We start from the raw sequence: 20,615 nt of genomic DNA, 5'->3' as shown, positions 1-20,615 counted from the left end.
CAGAAACTGTCACTCAGGTTTATACAGAGCTTCCCGCAACACTCTCGCGTCTCCAGAAAATTATCTATAAGCCCAACCTTACGATCCCGCAACGGCGCACGTCAGCGCGTATCAGAAACAGCTATGTGGTCAAAGAACGCATAGGACGCAAAACAGCTTTTTAAGTGTTGCTGGAATCTCAAGTTTCCTTGTTTGCGGACGACGAGGAAAACAGAGAAGCGAAGAAACGACGCCGCTTGGTGCATGGCACGAGCACACTCACACATGACGTGAGGGTCCATAATGGCATAGTTGTGGCACAACGTGACCCAGAGGTACGAGATGACCCGAATTCCGTGCAAGCAACGCAGCCGATGAGCATCCGTTTCCTTGCCGGGGAGATCCAGCAGGGTACTCGTGTTGCTGACGGCCGAGAAGGACAGCAGCAGTTGCAGGCAGAGGGCTGCACGACGCACGATCAGTGCATAAGCACGCGCTTTGTCCTTAGACAGTGACAGCGCTTACACCAGAAGCCACCGCTCGTGGCTACAGTGCCACCTAACATTCTATTTCTAAGTGCGGTGTGACGAGTTTAAATTAACAGCACAGATAAGTTAAACACATTCCTATAGCGCTCATAATTAACATATATAACATAACATAACATAACATAACATAACATAACATAACGTAACATAACGTAACATTACGTAACATAACGTAACATAACATAACATAACATAACATAACATAACATAGCATAACATAACATAGCATAGCATAACATAACATAACATAACATAACATAACATAACATAACATAACATAACATAACATAACATAACATAACATAACATAACATAGCGTAACATAACATAACATTTTCATTGAAACTTTGTATAGTCAATAGTTACTCTTTTTGAATACGTTTTGTAAGTGAATCAGGCGGATTTCACGCAGAAGCTTTATCAATTTCGGTAAACAAGGTTACGGAAAACAGATGGGGTTACTCGCCTATTACTGTTACTGGCTTACTACTGGCCAATTACTGGACGAACAAAAAAATCTGGCACCTCGGATCCCCGTATTCATCTCGCTCATGACCTATACGCAAACATTTTCTTAGGGACATGCAGAAGAATATCACAAAGCTGAAGACCGAAATGATTCCTGTCGTAAAAGTACACCGTCAGGTATTTATCTATACATACTATTTAGACAAGAAGCAGTAACAGCATTCGGAATGATCAAGCAGCGAGCGCTACGAGGGAACAAACACAAACGTAACTTGAGAGTACCTGCTCCAGCGAAGGATACATAGTCGGTGAACCATTACGAATAGAAGCGCTGCTTCGAAAAGGGGCACTTCACTACCAAGGCCGCACAGACAACGAGAATGAACTATCTAGTAGTGTGTGGTCTCTTAACGCTAAAATCAAATGACCAGATGTGTTGGCCTTCTGGGAATGCTCAGCATTTAATCAAGCTCACAGTGGCAGCACAGTGGTACTAATAACAACTTATGTGAGCTTAAGCTGACCGGGTTTCTATTAGAAGCCATTTGCTAATTACAAGTTCACCGTGTACGGTATATGGTTCATTAGGGCGCGCCATCGAGTATAAGAGAGTGCATGAAAACGACCACCAAGGCCATCACGCGCCGGAGATGGCGCCATTTCCACCCCGCTTCTTCAGCGAAACTCGATTCCGGTCCTTGCTGAACTTCATCCATAAAACAAACTTGCTCGTATACACGTGACGTTCGCTGAGTATTTTGCCTCAGAGCTGCCTTTCGAATAAAGAAAAATATATACGCCCACTTTGGCCAAGCCGCACGCAGGCCAGTAGTCGAAGGTGAGCTTTACTCAAATTCCAGGAAACGATGCTAGAAGGACTCCGATACAAAAAAAAAAAAAAAAAAATGTAATGGCGCGGTTTCATACGACCAGCGCGAGGTCGCGAAGGCGAAATAGAAAACTTTTCCCCAATTTTTTTTTTTTTTGCGAGTGAATAACGTAATTCACGTATAATACAACATACGTTTTCTTGGCTAAAAGTACGAACAATGCTTTGTTTCATTGTAAGATTTGTTTAAGCGTGCTATTTCGTAAAAGAAAAGTCGACGTATTTCAGCGATTCTTCCGGCTATAAACTGCCGGCAGCAGCAGGTTCTCACATTGGTCAGCGCCATATTCTCGAGAGCAATTTCTTTGCGATGCAGACAATACCCTCTCCGTTCGCTACATGTACTACCTCGCGCGTTCCCCGAAATACGTGCAGAGAGGCCATCACTCTCAGAATCTGCGTGGTGCACAAAAGTATGGACAAGTTACCGAGCGTCAAAGCTGCGCGGAAGCGCAGTTGGCGGAAGATAAGCAGGTGATTAAAAATAAAGAAACAAGAAATCAAGGCGGTAGCGTAGTAGTTGGCTCGCGCCCGGCTTTCAGCTGCACGTTGCCCATGAGGCCTCCGTTCGATCCCGCGGTGCTGAGAAAAGTTTTGTTTTCATTCGCCATAAGACGACAGTAAAGGTGAGGATGAGAACGTGGCCTGACGACTACGACAATGGCGTGACAAGACGGACACAGCAAACCCTATTTCCGAGCTTTCAACTGCTGTCCCACTAAAATGAAGACCAATTGAGATTCCCCCCCCCCCCCCCCCCACATATACGTCCTGGGCTCTTATGTATCTAATGACATTGTAACCACATCAATCAGCTGAAGATACCGGAAAGCTAAATAATTTCGATAAACGCACATTATGTAACGTCACATGACATTAAACGTAACAGGAAACAGTCATTGCTGTTTTAATGTTCAGGGCTATACTGTTTACTAATTCGCTCTCGACGGCCTTGTACAATAGCTGCATGCTTCCTTGCAGCTTGACCTTTTCAATTGATCTTTCGTTGTTATTACGGCATGCACTCATTTTGGAAAGACTTTTGCCGCTACTGAAGGAGACGCTTTTGTCAAGGTGCAACAGATGACAAATATAGCAGTGACTGCTGTTTATATCTGAAGGTGACTGTGCGAACTAGTACAAAACCTGTACATTTTTAGGTGACTTTTTTCTTACGTTTATGTATTTGAACTATAGACTACGAATTAAACGGTGACATCAAGAAAAAAAATTATGAATCAACCTTATCGAAATAGTTGGGTAAACATTAAAAAAATTAGAAGGGTTTATTAAGTTGTAGAAAGAAATCAATCAAAAACATTGAATCAATATTACCCACAGAGCTGAGCGACTATCACAAAATGAAAACGCTGCTAGACCACCACTTGCAATATCCGATACTAAGCTACGGTAGAGGGAAAAGAAGCTGAAAAGAAAAGACATGGTGGAAAAAAAAATATAGGCGTAACAGAGGTTAAATCAAAATAAAATTTCGTAAGCTTCGTTTGAATTATCTAATTATGGAAGACGCAACAGCAAGTAATCAAAAGTTCAATGCAAACATTACCAGATACCAAAAGAAAGTAAGTGGAGTTGCAAGTATTGAGCTCACGTTTCTCCAGGTGCTTCTTGGATCCTCCGTGAAGAAATATCAGCCATAATTCCAAGATAGTTGCTGACAGCAAGAGTAAACCGAGAACACTCAACACGCATCTGTAAATGGGAAGCGAGGACAGAAAATTTAGGAAAAGTGTCCCCGAAGCCAAAACACAGTTCCCGTTTGGGCTCTCTGGAATGCTAGGCTTACATTAGTGAAAATGCACATACTCCTCTCCAAGGATAAAGTTTTCCACGCGGCCTGTGCTCACGGTTCGGCGGCGCACTACGCGAACGGTTTCCGACGTTCATGCCCCGCCGTGCTGCCAGCTGCTGCGAGACCGCGTGAGCCGCAACGTCTGACGCTGTTTTGAGGTTCCATCGGAAGAGCACTCGCTCCTTAATTTGATGACGATGTGCACAACGCAACGAAAGGAATGTTTTCTCATCTTCCATTAAACTTTATATTTCTTGAGAAATCTTCTGAAAGCCGCTTAGAAAATGCGCCAAGACCGTTTGACCATAATTCGTACAAACTGTCGCGTAACAACCGCACTCGCTGTTCGATTAGGCTACACTATACCGGGTGTTCAAAATTAAGCTTTATGCATTTCTTAAAGTTAGGCACTGGGAGGCACGCGAAGACCACCTGTGCAAATAAGTTATGTGGCCAGGGGGACACAAAGTGAGATGATAATTACCCCTGTCAGCTGCCCAATTAAGTAAAATTGAATAATTAACTTTTTATTGACTGCAGTAAGTGGGTATGTTTGTATTCAAAAGTTAGAGGCAGTCGTGTTTCCACACAGTTTCACTTGGAAGAATTATTCTAGTATGTCTGTGCTGCGACATATCTGACTCCAAATTTTAATTGTCGTTCGCATGATTACGCATGCAAGAGAGTGACGATCGGCGCAAAGCTCCTCCCTGAAGTGACGCGGCTGTTGCGTGCGGCGTTTAGTCTGACAACAGGGCGGAGGCATAGGCAAAGATGATAACTGTTACCCTTCCCCTCTCGGCAGGCGAAATAAAGATATGACAGCGCGGTGTGCCGTGCAGTTGTTGCTCTTGATTTCCATAAAACTTACAGTACTTGGAAACCAGCAGTTCACTTTATTTGCGTAGCCAAGGCAAGGACCATGCCCGCTCGTCTAGTCACCATTACGCACGCGCACTGCCCCCCCCCCCCCCCCGGCTTCTCCGGCATGGCAGCTGCCGCCATCGTTACAGGCTGCGCGGTCGCGTGTTACGACAGCGGTTCCGGGTTCTTCGATTTTTTATTTCGCCAGCCGAGAGAGGAAGGGGGACAGTTATCATAGTTGCCAACGCCTCCGCCGCGTTGTCAGACTAAACGCCGCACGTAAGTAACAGCCGTGTTACATCAGGGAGGAGCTTCGCGCCAATCCTATTCTTTTGCGAACGACAAAATCATGCGAACGACAATTAAAATTTTGGAGTCGGATATCTCGGAGCACAGACACGCTAGAAGAATTATTGCGACTGATACTCTGTAGAAGCACGACTACCTCTAACTTTTCAATACAAACATTGCCACTTACTGCAATCAACAAAAAGTTAATTACTCAATTTTAGTTAATTGGGCTGCTGACAGCGACAATTATCATCTCACTTTGTGCCCCCCTGGCCAAATAACTTATTTGCACCGGTGGTCTTCGCGTGCTTACCAGTGCCTAATTTTAAGAAAACCATAAAGCTTAATTTTGAACACCCTGTATGCGCGCGTACGCGCGCGCAATGCAGGGTCAACGTACCCATATATGCGGGCTAACTCGTGTACAGTGAAATCCTAGCATAAAATAAAAAATAAACTAAAGTAAACAGAATTAGTTGTTCTGACTAAATCAGACGGGTGGACAAGCGCCAGTTATTTTATGTCACACGTACGATTCGTACGTACACCGAATGTGGTTTTCCTGCTGAAAGGTGCATATTGCATATGTGGCAAACGGCAATATGCGTCAATGTGCCCCGAAAAAAAATATGAGCTACACCGAACGAGATGATTTCCTCTGACTTGGCACTACAGCTTCTTGGGGGTAAATGTTCGTTTCCTATGACAGCTAACAGCAGGTGTTCGCTCCTAAAACAATTGTGAAAATAATAAATGAAAATTGGGTGGATCACCTACTTTCGACATAGAATGGATTTTGGGCCAAATCGGTGAAAAGGTTATTAAGGAAGGCATGGGATTGGGCTGCTTAAAATTGTCGCTGAATAGTCGCTCCCGAGAGCGACCATCACAGTAGGCAGACGACGCCGGACTCACGGACAAAGGCACACATTCTACATCCTATTCACTTCTCGGAGCTATAAATAATGCCATATTCGATGAAGTGATCGCAGAATGATTAGATAAAATTATGAATGGCATGATAACACTTACAGGCACAAAAAAAAAAAAAGATCAGCACGATGCCGCTCGTAAATATGAGGTCTTCCTTCCCCAGCGGATCGCTCTTCCGGCGAACTCATACATGCACGTTAGCGTCGCGAAACAAAGGTCCGTATGTGAAATAAGACACGGCGCTTAAGGGTTCTGCGTGATACGTGCTAGCACTCTCCAGCGGCGCGCGGCTTGTGGGCACGGTAAATAGAAACCAGCACAGGTTTTTACCAACACTGCATAAACATAGATATGCGTACGCAGAAGGGTAAGGACTGCCGGGCACCAGTACGGCGGCTAGTGAACACAATCCCTCAAAAGGAATGGACTGTGTTCACTGAATTCGATAACACTTCGTTCACATCAGCTTGAAGACCCCGTAGGGCCTTCTAGCGTTATTTCTTCTCGCTTTCTCTCCCCCTCTCCTAACCTGTTACTTTCGGTTCTCTCCCTGAAAACTTCATGCAATTGCTTGAAACAAAGAAACGTACTTACATAATGGACAGCTGCAGGTTAGTGAATGTCACGGCCTTCTCAACAGCGCAGGCACTAACCTTCGTGTTTATCTTCAACGGCTTGGCAACTGCGCATAGAAAACGCAAAGTCCTGCACTGCCTTACTGCTCAGCCATAATTTAGAGAAGGCCGCGAGCAGCATGAGAGCAACCGGCGTTTGAAAGCGTGCTTGCTTACACCTGTCCACCATGTACTTGAGGTCTTTGCCAGAACACTGCGATGGCAAGCAGACACCGAGGCGCATTCCTCCCACCAACCAGTGGCCATAAAACTGTTTCAGGTGAGTCACATTCTGCAAGCGTTTCTGCGAAAAAAAATAATAACAAGCAGTGATTTATTAGCAAAGAAAACGAAGGCTGAATTCTCATCCCAACTGTGTGCTCGTAGTGAGGCACTGAAATGAAAAATGTTGCATACTTTCATGTATGTTGGCGTTTTGAAGATAAGGCCTTCTTAGCTGACTTCACACGAGTTTGGTGTGTCTGAAATCTGAGTATCTTGTAACCACTTTCAGAAGAAAAAGAATCGGCCCTTTCACGCATCCTGAGCGTCGTAAGCACGCCGCAAGATGTATAAAAATATAGGTTGCAATAAGTTGAAAAGCGAGAGAGAAAGAGAGAGAGAGAACTTTATTCATAGTCCTTGCTGGGGTCAAGGGAGGTGGGGGCCGGGAGACTAGCACCACCGGAGCCTCCCTTCCTCAGGCGGCGGCCAGACCTTGAGTCTTGGTGGCGTCATCGGCCAGCCGGACAACCCAGATTTGATCCTCCGGGCATTCATTGAGCAGCATGGCCCCCCACTGATCGGGTGTGGTGATTCAGAATGCAGGATTGGTGCTGTGTTTGATGGGGTGTGGTGCTGCGGGGCATGCCCAGATAACGTGGTTGAGATCTGCACGTGACGAGTGGCATGTTTTGCAGCTCGGTGCGAAGGCATCGGGGTAGATGTGATGATACAGGGACGGTGTAAGAAAGGTGCGCGTCGCTGGTTGTTTGATGCTTGTTGAGAGACTTGTCGGGAGGGCGGTATTTGAGGCGGGCTTTACGATAGTACGCGAGGATCTCGCCATAGGTTATCATGCTCTCGCGCGCATGGCTCCGCCAGGAGGCTACGGCGTCGTGATCAAAAAGTGAGAATTAGTCGAAGAGTAGGTTAAATCTAACGGTACGCGCGTAATAATCGCCAATATAGTCGAAAATTAACCACATTGCACTATACCCCTGAAAAGGGTGCACCGCCGTAGATATAGACATATTAAGGCAAAGCCACCGCACGGCACACTTTACGGAAATGGAGTGAGTCCGCTTGGACTAAGCAATGCTCGCGCGAGGCAGTGATGTCTGGAAGGCTTCGGTGGTGCCCAGAAGAAGCGAGTATTAGTCCCAAAGTAGGCAAAGCCAACGGTCCGGGCGTAATTGACCCGAACATAGTTGAAAACGAACCGCACTGCACCACACACTGCACTATCTCCAGGATCGGTTTATTTGGTCTCTTGGTCAAACAGAGTAAGACTCAACCAAGTGTCAACGCTAAAGAAGACAAGGTGCGTGAAACAATATACGAATAAGATACAAAATGATTGATTAGTGGACATGAAGAAGAGACAGAATAGAGATATATAATCAACATTTAGTCACTGAATCATTTTAACCACCACGTACGTAATTCTTTTCTTTTTTAGCGTCGACAGTTGGATGACCTTTTCTTTTGTGCAAGAAAAACCCACAAAGGTATTTTAATATGGGTTTCTCAATTTTTTATCCGTTCTTTGATGTACTTTCATTGCTTTTTTTTTCTGATTAACTATTTTCATACGTTGTTTGTACTTGGGTTAAGGTAAATGCGGTGCCTGTTATGTTGTTTATAACTTCATAACAACGTGTTCTAAGTTGTACGCAGTTCCCCCATTTTCTCTTCCTTTTCTCTGTAGGTACAGGGGTGGTCAAAAGTTCCCAGGCCGCAGCGTGTTCGACAACGTTCACTCTCAAGCAAGTTGCGGAGCTCCTGGAGTAATTTTGGCACTCAGAAGCTGTGGGTGGTGAGAAACAGTGTCCCTTCCCGTCTTCGCGAAAACCTTGGGGCTCTTATAATCTGATACATGACACGCCACGTGCGCACGAAGTGAACGTGTTCGCGTTGCAAGTGTTCCCGAAATATTCCCGAAACCTTTAGCATTGGAGCTTTAATTTCGCTGAAGGCTAGGCCATATGCTTGTGACTACTGAATTCTAAGTAAAAGTAAGAAAATATGTAAATAAACATATACATAACGTTAAATTCTTTCAATATAGCTCTATATATTTCTGTTATCCCGGTTATCGTGTAACCACACGTATAACAGGTGTCAGATGTCATCTGTGCATATCTTTATTACCAGCTGCCCTCCAGTCAGGGCAACACGTACCTGCTTGTGCGTGAAACTTGGAAACTTTTAACTGCCCCCCCCCCCCCCCCCCCCTGTATATGTGTACCACGCTGCTAAGATCTTGTATAAGACCGTAGCATAAATAAATAAATAAATAAATAAATAAATAAATAAATAAATAAATGATTAAACAAACTCGTTTTCTTTTACTTCAAGCACAGCTTGACCGATTTAAAATATACTATCTTAGATACTCTTTGGGTACCTTGTATCTGTATCATGATACGTCTAGCAAGACGTGTATCAGTATCTGTATTTAGGATACATGAAAGAATGTATCGTGTATATCAAAATACAAGATACTGGGGGCTATCGCTACATCACCATGCAAAACTCTAAACTTGGCTGAACTTCGCTTTTCAAGCTGATACTGCTGCCACTACGCCACCCAAATAAAAGTAAAAGCAGCGACATTTTTTTATCGCTTCGCCAGGGACTTCCAGTAAGGGCAGGCGGTGAGGTCTGCGCGTCCCTATTGGTGGAGCAGAGTCACGTGGTGGCGCTCGTGCCGTCTCGACAAAAACAAGCGCGCGAACGCTTGCACGCAGCCGACTTTTTGTTTTTCTTGATTTTTTTTTGTTTTTAGTTTCGTCGGTGCCATGACAATTGCTCGAAGCCACCATTCTGTGCTACGTACGCCAATACGTGCGGCGTCTTTCGCGCAAATTCTGACGCCGCTATAGTGTCGTTATCGAAGTTTCTCTTGCGTGGTGCTTTGTTACGAAGTCTGAAGAACGCAATGGGGCTGCCTTGCGTCTATAGTGGCTTCCACAAGTTGTTGAAAATATTATACACATGAAAATATTATACCTTGAGCAACAAAGACAAAAATTTCCAGATAGTAACAGACATTTCATTGAAATGAAACAAAGTTGGTCAGAGTTAAGATATATCGAAGCAAACATTTTTTGTGCGTATTCGCATGCTGCTACATTATAGTGTAGATATATAATAAGAAATTTGCGAATGTATCGAAGTATCTTAAGCTACAAATGGAAAGTATCGTATCGGATAAAATAATTGCGGTAGTATCTTGTATTTGTATCTCAAATACTTGTTGCCCGAGTATCTTGTATAGTATCAGGGTACAATTGCCAAATATCTTTGCCCAGCCCTGGTTCAGACATCGCCAAAATCTGTCGGCGTCGCTGTGAGCCATCCCACCAATTTGGAGTCTTCGCCACTGGTATTTCGCTTTAAAATAATTTTCTGGTGCTTAAATTATGCGCCTTCGGTAAAGGTAACTTATATGCTATTTAAGAAGTATGTGTACATACTCTACCATATAAACTTGACACTGTATTCATTTTAAGAGCCCTCTGTTTTTGCTGCCATCCATGCTTTTAGCGAGTTATAGATTAAATAGCAAACACAAATGACCAAGGATGTAGCGGACGCGACTGCTTGCCTGCGCAGATCTCAATATCGACTGAGATACTTTTGCATACAGGACGGATATGTATATATATATATATATATATATATATATAGTACGCTATAACTAACGCTCCCAAGCTGCCCAGTGTCAGCTATTGCTAAATCCCTCTTGCCAACATGCAGATAGACCGACTTGTGTTTTTCGTAAGCATTACGTATTTTTGTCGTTGTTTGACCCGTACGCGCTTGTTACGACGCCTAGCTAGCAAGCAGTATAGCACCCAATTCCTTACCATCTCCATGCGTTTCCTTTACTTGCGCGTCAAGGTCACCTTTGCTCAACATCGAACGGTACTGAAGCCTCCAGTGGTGTTATCGCCCCAAGCCGATGGGTCGGCACGCGCGCAGCCCGCACTGAAGCGCATGGCTTACCCTGACGGGCAGCGGGTACTGGTCGAGGGACCGCTGCAGCACGTCCAGCCACTGGTCGTTCAGTTCAGGCTTAACGTACAGCGTGCAGTACTGGCCCCGGAAGGCGGTCGACTCGTCGTCGGCGCCCGGCACCGCGATGGACAGGCATTCGTCGTACGACCCCAAGGCGCCACTCGAACCTTCCAGCAAACCGGCCGGCGGCCGACCCATGGAGTCCAGAACTGCGATCCACAAATCGTTCGAGAAAGAGTTGGCGCGTGTAAAGTGGACGCGCGAACGCAGTCACGCTCCACTTCGTTTCTCTCTCTCGTTCCTTCGTTAGCAAATCGTTAGCAAAGAAGCTAACGATTTCACGGCCATTCCTTTCAGTGGCGTCGCAAAAGAGCAGGTAATTTAGGCATTCACCGCCCCCCTGCGCCTCGCCGCCATTTCCGCTCTTTTAAGCACATTCGATGCACTCGGTTTCTTTGGATCATATACAGCTGAGTATCACTTCTCTGAATTCATTACTCGCTCTCTAACATGCACAATTGAATGCCAATTATAACATCTAATTACCTAATTAGCGCATATTATCAGGTAAAAAAATGGCCACAAGGAGCTTTAAGGTAACTACTGTTCTGAAAGAGCCAGAATACGAAACGACTACGAGCCCGAACATTCCCGAAATATTTAGCGTTGGAGCTTTAATTTCACTGAAGGCTAGGCTATATGCTTGCGAGTACTGAATTCTACGTAAAAGGAAGAAAATATGTAATTAAACATAGACATAACATTCAATTACTTCCTCATAGCTACATCTCGTTCTGTTATCGTCTAAGCACACGTATAGCAGGCGTCAGGTGCCATCTGTGCATATCTTTATTACAAGCTGCCCTCCAGTCAGGGCAACACCTGCTCTTGCCTGAAAACGCCCTTCTCTCGGTACTCGTTCTGATGCTTCCCATTACATGAATACGCCTCAGTGATGTGATTCAAATACAAGATACAAATGACAAGATTCATAAGGCATACTAATTGAGCGTGTACAGAAAAAGTACACGACCATATATATACATCGTTTTCCGACCTTGCACACCAACAACTTTTCAAGTTTGAATAATTATCCTACTTTTCCGCCATTTAGCTGCAAGACGTAGTCGTACCGACGCCCTCATTTTATACAAAGTTACACATCAAATGATTACATGTTCGCATCTACTAGCTTCTGTTTCACTGCGGGTTCCGCAGAAGATTACCAAGGACAGGGATCCTTCCATGTTCGTGACTCTTTCATCACACAGTCGCCTCTCCACAGAATAGAGATGTTGACAACTTTCACAACGTGCTGTCTTTTTTCTGTTCCGAGTATCGCACTTTCCTATGATCATTCTTTCTAGCTGCAATCCTCTACTGTCTTCTTTTACTAGATACGTGCACACGGGCACGTGGAACTGGGCATGTTTGCGAGTAGGCAGCTTGGCCCAGTAGGTATGTGCAAATAGGCACATGGTACAGGGTATGTTCTCGAATAAAGAACTTGGGCCACTTGGTATGCGCAAATGGGCACATGGCACTGCGTATATTTACGAATAAACAACTTGGGCCACTTGGCACGTGTAAATGGCCACGTGGCACCGGATATGTTTCCGAAAACAAAACTTGGGCCACTTGGCATATGCGAATTGGCGCATGGCACTGGGTATGTTTCTGAACAGACAACCTGGGTCACTGGGTATGTGCAACTTGGTATGTGCCACTTGGTAAGTGCCCGAGTTTACAAGTATAGCAAAAGGCAAAAAGTTAAGCCCGCAGCAACAGCAGAGTGCAGAGAAAGAATTGAACAAAATTGGACTAAAGCGTGCAATGAGGGAGGAGAGTTCAGCTACAGAGAAGTGGAGATGATGTCGGCAACAAAAATTGAAGTCGGTTACAGAGAAGTAATGAAATCCTCAAGAGAAGTAGCCGAGTGTGAAGACAAAAGTGAAATGAACAAATGCAATTAAAGGACAAAAAAAAAAACAATTCATTGAGCGAGACGCACTGACCTACATAGACAGGAACTGAAGACATTTCAGTAAACAGAAAAGAAAGCTTAGCTTATCACCGATTCCCTACATATGCGTGGGAGCCGTCAGTAATAATAATAATAATAATAATAATAATAATAATAATAATAATAATAATAATAATAATAATAATAATAATAATAATAATAATAATAATATTTATTGTTGCCATCTTACAATAATCGTACATCAGAACGCAGGCCCGTCAAAGCCAAGGGAGTCAATAATAATAATAATAATAATAATAATAATAATAATAATAATAATAATAATAATAATAATAATAATAATAATAATAATAATAATAATAATCGTTGATCTTGAGACCATTTTATAGAGACCATAAATATATTTTTTCCAAACAAGAGTTAGCCACTGACACTAGCTCCGAAGCATCATTGGACGGAAACAGGACAGTAGTGTCGTCGGCATAGATTATGAATTTGGCATCGGGATCAATATTAACGAGATCATTGACGTAAAGATTAAACAGAAGAGGCCCAAGGATACTGCCCTGGGGAACACCTGCCGTAACAGAAGAAATTTTGGACGATTTGTTGTTAGTGAACACATATTGGCATCTATGCTGCAAGTATGACCGAAATAATTTTAAGGCGACACCGCGGATACCATAGCAGGTAAGTTTATTTAATAATAGTTCATGACTGATGGAGTCGAATGCCTTACTAAAATCAATAAATACCCCTAAAGTAAGCTGGCGGTCCTCAAAATCTTGTAAGATGTATTCTTTCTGCTGAAGAAGTGCAAGCTGAGTCGATCTGTGTTTGCGAAAGGCATATTGCGAGTCAGTGAGGAGGTTTTTAGTTTCAAGGAAGTTAGATACACGGATAAAAATTATTTTTTCTAAAGCTTTCGAAAAGATCGGGAGTATAGAGATTGGTCTGTAGTTGGACATAGCTGATTTATCACCTTTCTTGAATAAAGCTAACACTTTTGCAGCTTGCATTCTACGTGGGAAGACACCCTTAGCGAGTGAAAGGTTATAAATATTCGTTAGTACTGGGGCAATTACATCGTTAACATATTTAACAGGTTTCATCTGCAAGTTATCTATATCACACGTGCTACTGTCTTTTAAATTGAAAAAAATACAGATAAGTTCACCTTCATCAGTTGGCCGGAGAAAAACGGTGTCATGAGGCGCGTCTTTAATATAACGGCAGGCACTGCTATTTGTGGGCAACGTACTAATGTTGGTGAAATAATCATTAAAAACATCAGGTAACATTTCAGGGCTAATATCAACCCCGTCTTTCTTAATAATAACAGGGAGTAGGGCTTCAGGTGAACGACCGAGTAGCGAATTGACCTTCTTCCATATTTTCCTACTATCGCTCGAACAGGATTCAAAATATTTGTTATTATAGCGAATCTTAGCAAGCCGCAGCTGCTTATTAAGTTTGTTACGGTATCTCTTAAACGTGGCTAGATCTGCCATGTCACGGGACACGATGAACTTGTTATATAGAGTATTCTTTTATTTTATTTCTTGGAATAGTTCTGCCGTGATCCACGGTTTTCTTATCTTTGAGGAGCGCTTTGTTTTAGTACGAGTCGGAAAATGCCGATCGTAGAGCACACAAAAAATGCACAAGAAAGTTTCATACGCGAAGTTAGCACATTTTGACTGAAAAATTTAACTCCAGTCAATATGTCGCAGTTCATCACGAAACTTCTGCATTCGCAAGAGTGTAATAAGCCGAGTGGAATATTCACATGGGGAACATCTTTTAATTTTACGGTTTACACTGAAAACAATAGGCATATGATCACTCAGAACAGAAGAACAGACACCAGCTTTGGCGTTGCACTCAGGGAAATTAGTAATAAATAAGTCAATACAGGTGGCTGTGTGGCCGGTCACTCTTGTCGGCACCGAGATAACATTTGAAAAACCGTAGGAATGTAGCAAGAGCTTAAAGTCACCACACAAAGGGGTTAATGCAAGTAGGTCAATATTAAAGTCGCCACCCCAAATAACTTCATAGTGATTATTAGAGATATAAGTAAAGAAGTTTTCAAGGAAGAGAAAAAAACGCTCAATGTTACCATCAGGCGGCCTATACCATACAGTAACCAATAAATTTGAGCATATAACTGAAAGGACCTCATAATCTTTGGTCACTGTACAGAAATCTTCTATACGCTGCACTACTAATTCGTTTCGAACCAGAATGCTAACTCCACCGCCACGTGTAATCGTCCTCGACTGCGTGAAGCATCTGTAGTTCGGAGGGTGCCAAACTGCCGAGTTTTGGTGGTACCACGTTTCTGACAACATGATAAAATCGAAAGAGACGCTTAGACTGCCAAGAAATGCGTCGAGCTCATCATGTTTATTGCAAGCAGACTGACAATTCAAATGAACGCATTTTACGCCATTTCTGTGTGTAGGCCCAAAGTAGTTAAACAAGTCAGAAGGGCACACCCAATCAGCACGAGACATGGTTGACGTATACAAATACAGTCACCAGGAATTCAGGAAACTAGTTTGGCAAGGTCACTGGGGCATTTTATCAAGTGCGCGCGATCGCCCTCTTCTTTTCGAACGAAAACTTTGCCACTTCGGTGCCATGCATAGCAAAAATCGTGCTCATGCGCCCATGCTTTAGCCAACTTCAGTAGGGCCCTGTTTTGCGTAGTTAGGTTTTCCATCATGTACGCGCCGTTCTGAACAGTTGGCAAAGCCTTACGTTTACCGAGCCATTGATCCCTAGTCGATTGATTCGAGAAGCGGACGAGGATTCCAGGAATCTTATCTGAGCTAGAGGGCAGCCGGTGGATCGCAGATACACTTTGCTCAGTTAATGGTGCGAGCTGAGGTTTTGAAGAACTCGACTGTGCTTCCCTACTTTTGGCACCCATTCTGTAACCTTAATGGTCCACCGGTTATCTAACCTACGACCTGCCCAGCTCCATTTTTTTCACTTAATGTCAATGAGCATATCGGCTATCCCCGTTTGCGCTTTTATCCACACCGCTATTTTTCTGTCTCTTAACGTTACCCTTAACATTGTTCGTTCCATCACTTTTTGCGCAGTCATTAACTTGTTTACGGGCTTCTTTGAGAGTCTCCAATTTTCTGCCCATATGTTATAGCACCGGTAAAATGCACTGATTGTACGCCTTTCTTTTCAATGATAATGGTAAGCTTCCAATCAGGATCTGACAATGTCTGCCGTATGCGCTCCAACCCATTTTTATTCTTTTGTAAATTTTCTTCCCGTGATTAGGGTCCCCTGTGAGTAATTGACCTAGGTAAACGTACTCCTTCACAGACTCTAGAGGCTGACTGGCGATCCCGAATTCTCGTTTCCTTGCCCGGTTATTGGTCATTATCTTTGTCTTCTGCATATTAATCTTCAGCCCCACTCTAACACTTTCTCTGTTAAGGTCCTCAATCATTTGTTGTAACTCGTCTGCAGTGTTGCTGAACAGGACAATGTCATCTGCAAAACAAAAGTTGCTGAGATATTCGCCGTCGATCCTCACTCCTAAGCCTTCCCATTTTGATAGCTTGAATACTTCTTCCAAGCACGCAGTGAATAGCAGTGGAGAGATTGTGTCTCCCTGTGTGACCCCGTTCTTTATAGGTATCTTCCTACTTTTCTTGTGGAGAATTAAGGTAGCTGTGGAATCTCTGGAGATATTTTCCAAGATATTTACGTAGGCGGTCTGTACTCCTTGATTACGTTATGCCTCTATGACTGCTGGTATCTCTACTGAATCAAATGCCTTTTTGTAATCTATGAAAGCCATATAAAGAGGCTGATTGTATTCTGCAGATTTCTCGATTACCTGATTGATGACTTCGATGTGATCCATTGTAGGGTATCCCTCCCTGAAACCTGCTTGTTTCCTTGATCGGCTAAAGTCCAGTGTTGCCCTTATTCTATTGGAGATTATTTTGGTGAATATTATATACAATACTGGAAGTAAGCTAATGGACCTATATTTTATTATACTTCAATTCTTTAACGTCTCACTTTTTGTGGATTAGTGTAATGTTGGCATCCTTCCAGTTTTCTGGAACCCTTGAAGTTGATAGACAGTTCGTATAAAGGGCCGCCAGTTTTTAAAGCATTATGTCTCCTCCATCTTTGATGAAATCGACTGTTATTCCATTTTCTCCTGCCTTTTTTCACCATTCCATGTCTTGCAAGGCCCTTCTAACTTTATCGGTAGTTATAGAAGGAGCCTCTGTATCCTGTTAATTACTACTTCGAATGGACGTACCGTGGTAGCTCTGGGTACTGTACAGGTCAGTATAGAATTCTTCCGCTGCTTTTAGTGTATCTTCGAGAATGCTGCTGATATTACCTTGCTCATCTTTCAGTGCATATATCTTGCTTGATCCTATGCCAAGTGTCCTTCTCACTTATTTCATGGTGCGTCCATTTTTTTACAGCTTCCACAGTCTTTCACACGTTATAGTTTCGAATATCCCTTATTTTCTCCTTGTTGATCAGTTCTGACAGTTCCGCGAATTCTATCTTATATCTTTAGGTGGACACTTTCATTCTTTGTCGTTTCTTTATTAGGTCCTTAATTACTTGGGAGAGCTTGCCTACTGGTTGCCTTGGTGCCTTGCCTCCCACTTCAATTCCTGCCTCTGAAGTCAGCCTAGTTACGGTTTCATTCATTACCTCTATGTCATCTTCATCTCTCTGTTCTAAGGTTGACTATTTGCTTGCAAGTACCAGCCTGAATTGGTCCGCTTTTACCCTTACTGAGTCTAGGTTGGTCTGTTTCTTCTTGACCAATTTTGCTCTTTCTCTCTTCAAATTAAGGTGAATCCTAGCCCTCACTAACCTATGATCACTGCACTTTACCATACCTATCACTTCTACATCCTGCACTATGCTGGGATCAGCAGAAAGTATGAAGCCAATTTCATTTCTTGTTTCACCATTAGGGCTTTTCCAGGTCCACTTTCTGTTGCTACGCTTCCTGAAAAAAGTGTTCATTATTCGAAGCTTATTCCTTTCTGCTGCGAATCCTACCAGCATCTCTCCTCTAGCGTTCCTAGAATAGACGCCGTAGTTGCCAATTGCTTGTTCACCAGCCTGCTTTTCTCCCACTTTTGCATTGAAGTCGCCCATTACTACAGTATACTGAGTTTGCACTTTTCTCATCGCTAATTCAACATCTTCATAAAACTGATCTATTTTATCATCATCATGAATGGAGGTTGTAGCGTAGGCTTTTACTACCCTTATTCTATAACTCTTATTGAATTTTATTACGACTACTGCTACCCTTTCATTAATGCTGTATAATTCGTTAATGTTGCCCGCTATCTCCTTATGAATTAGGAATGCTACCCCGTATTGCTTCTTATCTGGGAGTCCTCTACAGCAGAGAACGTGGCCGTTAGTCAGCACAGTATAAGCCTGACCAGTTCTAACCTCGCTAAGGCCAATGATATCCCAAGAAATGCCTGATAGTACCTCAAAGAGTCCTGATAAGCAAGCTTCACTCGCGAGAGTTCGGGTGTTATACGTTGCCAGGTCAGATCAGGTCCAGAAAAAGTTTCCAAGCATATATAATCACCGCTTTGCTAAAACTGACACTGCACCTTGCTCTAGCACTGTTGGATTATTGTCATTGCCTTTACATCGCTACTGACCTAATCGCACTTACTTTCTGTTTCTTTTCAAACTCTTTCATGGTGTCGTTACCTGCCCCGAACTCCTCACTTTTATCATGTTTCGTACTCTGCATAAGATCACCACAGAACATAGACCTTTACGTGTTCCTGCCTGTCATCACCAACACTCAACCGTTCACAGAATACTGAGTCTTTATAACACTTATTTTCATGGTATCGATATTTTTTCATAACTCGCTGTCATTGTTCTTTTCCGAGCTTTGCGTTGTTGTGTCATAGTTTCACAGATTGCTCAACTGCCATTCCTCTCATCTTTTCTTTTGTATTTGCCTTGCGCCTTATTGTATGTACAGTCTTCTTTTCAAGCTGGTTCTTTTTTATTCATAGTTTTTTTTTTTGCTTATATTCCCCTTCAGTTTTCTTTTTTTTATTATTAATGTGCGCGCGCGCCAGCACTTAGACCTTAGGGTTGTTCCTGGGTACGGTGAATAAATAAATCACAGATTGATTGATTACTTGATTGATTGATTGATTAATTGATTGTAGTTAATCATGGAAACACATATAAACACAACACAGAGATGAAGAAAAGCGGTCTAGCAATTGTGTCCTTAAAGGGACACCACGAACACCCTCTTGAAGAGTAGAGCAGCAAAGGAAATTGTTGAAGGAGAGAAAACGGAAACGGAAAGGGAAGAGGAATGGCACAGCATGAATACATAACATCGCTCACAGAGTATACAGGGTGCATGTCAAACGCTTAAAATAAAGAGAAAAAGAAAGAAGAGCCTACAAAATGTACTCGAATTAGGCCACTACAAATTAACTATCTGCTCAGGGGGACATTATCTGCATGAAAAATAAATCAATTCATTCACTACTTACCCTAATTTAATCATGTCAATTCTTAATCAAAACTTTACGGCACATTTTTACAACTGAAGGGAATCGTCACAAAAGCCTGATAGCGCGTTTCCAGATTTCCACATGGCCATGTATATAGTCCGATGTAACTGGCGTCAAATTTTTCGTTCAACTTACCCGATTACGCACACAGCACTAGCGAAACGCGGCTCACTGTCACCTCCACTGCGACGTCGTTCGGCAGCGCAGCACAAAGCCTGGCCACATTGCGCGCGCTGTGCTGCTGAAGTGACTACGCGTTACAATGGGGAGCCGCGCAAAGCGCCAACTATTGGAATCGGCTCGTGGCAAGAAGGAAGCGCGACGGCAGCTTCATTTTACGCCACGCCGTCTTTACGCCACGCAGGAGTGGAGGAACAGAGAGCCGCGCTTCGCCTTGGCGGGTGCTTAATCAGGTAACTTGAACGAAAAACATGACCCCAGCTATTTCGGTCTACGTGGCCATCTTGAAATGTAAAAAAAATCCGCAAGAGGACTTTTATAACGATTTTCTTCAACTTTGCACTAAACATTAAACTAATTAATGCAATCGGTTTAATTAGCGAATGATTTTCCCCTGGTTTTTCTTGCAAATGATGTCTGCTAGGCAGATACTTCCTTTGTAGTGACGTAACCTGAGTAAATTTTGTCGGCTTTGTTCGACATTAAAACAAGAACACATCCCGCGTATCAGCATTACAGTCCCGTTGTTGCGAAGAATCGTACAGTACAGCTTTGAGAGCCTCGTAGCAAATCGAAGCTGGACTTTCTGAAAATAAATCAGTGAGTGCAGTTCGAAAAAGGTTAAGCTTCTGGAACTTGCTCAGTAGCACAGAGCGACAACTGTCGAAATACGGGAATTCTCAAAGCCAGCGCTCAAGCATCGCGCTGTAACGTCCACAAGCAGGGCACGAAGGGCCCAGCGCACGCCATTGTTGGGGCGAGAAGGACGCACCCGTCGCCTAACTTGCGCAGAACCGACCTTGCGGACAGCCATAGATTGGCGTAGGGTATGCGATCACTTCGCGCCGCGCCCGTCCGGGTGGGAGCGTTGCAGGGGGCGGCTTACAAGCAGGAGGGCGTCGTCGATGTTGCGTAGTTAGAGCCGGCACGACAATCAGCCGCGCACGAGTGCACAGCGAGCGAGGTGGAGGAACACTACGCACGATGACCACGAAGGAGGGAAAAAAAATACTGACCAATACGTCATCCACCACTACCACGCAACAATAAAGTCAGGGTAAACGCGCTACCGATATAGAGATTCATAAAAAGAATCGACTTTCACTCAGTGGACTCCAAAGTGGACATTCTATACAGGCTCTCTCAAATATACATTTAAAAATACGTTAAAAATTAAATAAGAGAAAGAATGACAGGGGAGGGACTACTGTCATGGG

The 20,615-nt window shown here is 43.5% G+C and overlaps 1 protein-coding gene across 1 annotated transcript in view; it reads right to left on the bottom strand.

Moving 5' to 3' along the window:
• Window positions 1-6,500: 6,500 nt before the first annotated feature.
• Window positions 6,501-20,615, bottom strand: part of LOC140217346 (nose resistant to fluoxetine protein 6-like) — a 28,483-nt gene continuing 14,368 nt past the window's right edge. The window contains exons 2-4 of the mRNA XM_072287875.1: window positions 10,633-10,853; window positions 6,587-6,703; window positions 6,501-6,506 (exon numbers count right to left, since the gene is read on the bottom strand). Of these exons, the coding sequence (XP_072143976.1) occupies window positions 6,501-6,506; window positions 6,587-6,703; window positions 10,633-10,853 (344 nt within the window). The remainder of the gene's footprint in view (window positions 6,507-6,586; window positions 6,704-10,632; window positions 10,854-20,615) is intronic.

The sequence above is a fragment of the Dermacentor andersoni genome, chromosome 1 (assembly GCF_023375885.2).
Source record: "Dermacentor andersoni chromosome 1, qqDerAnde1_hic_scaffold, whole genome shotgun sequence".
NCBI lineage: Eukaryota > Metazoa > Arthropoda > Arachnida > Ixodida > Ixodidae > Dermacentor > Dermacentor andersoni.
This window is presented reverse-complemented; position numbering and strand designations above follow the sequence as displayed.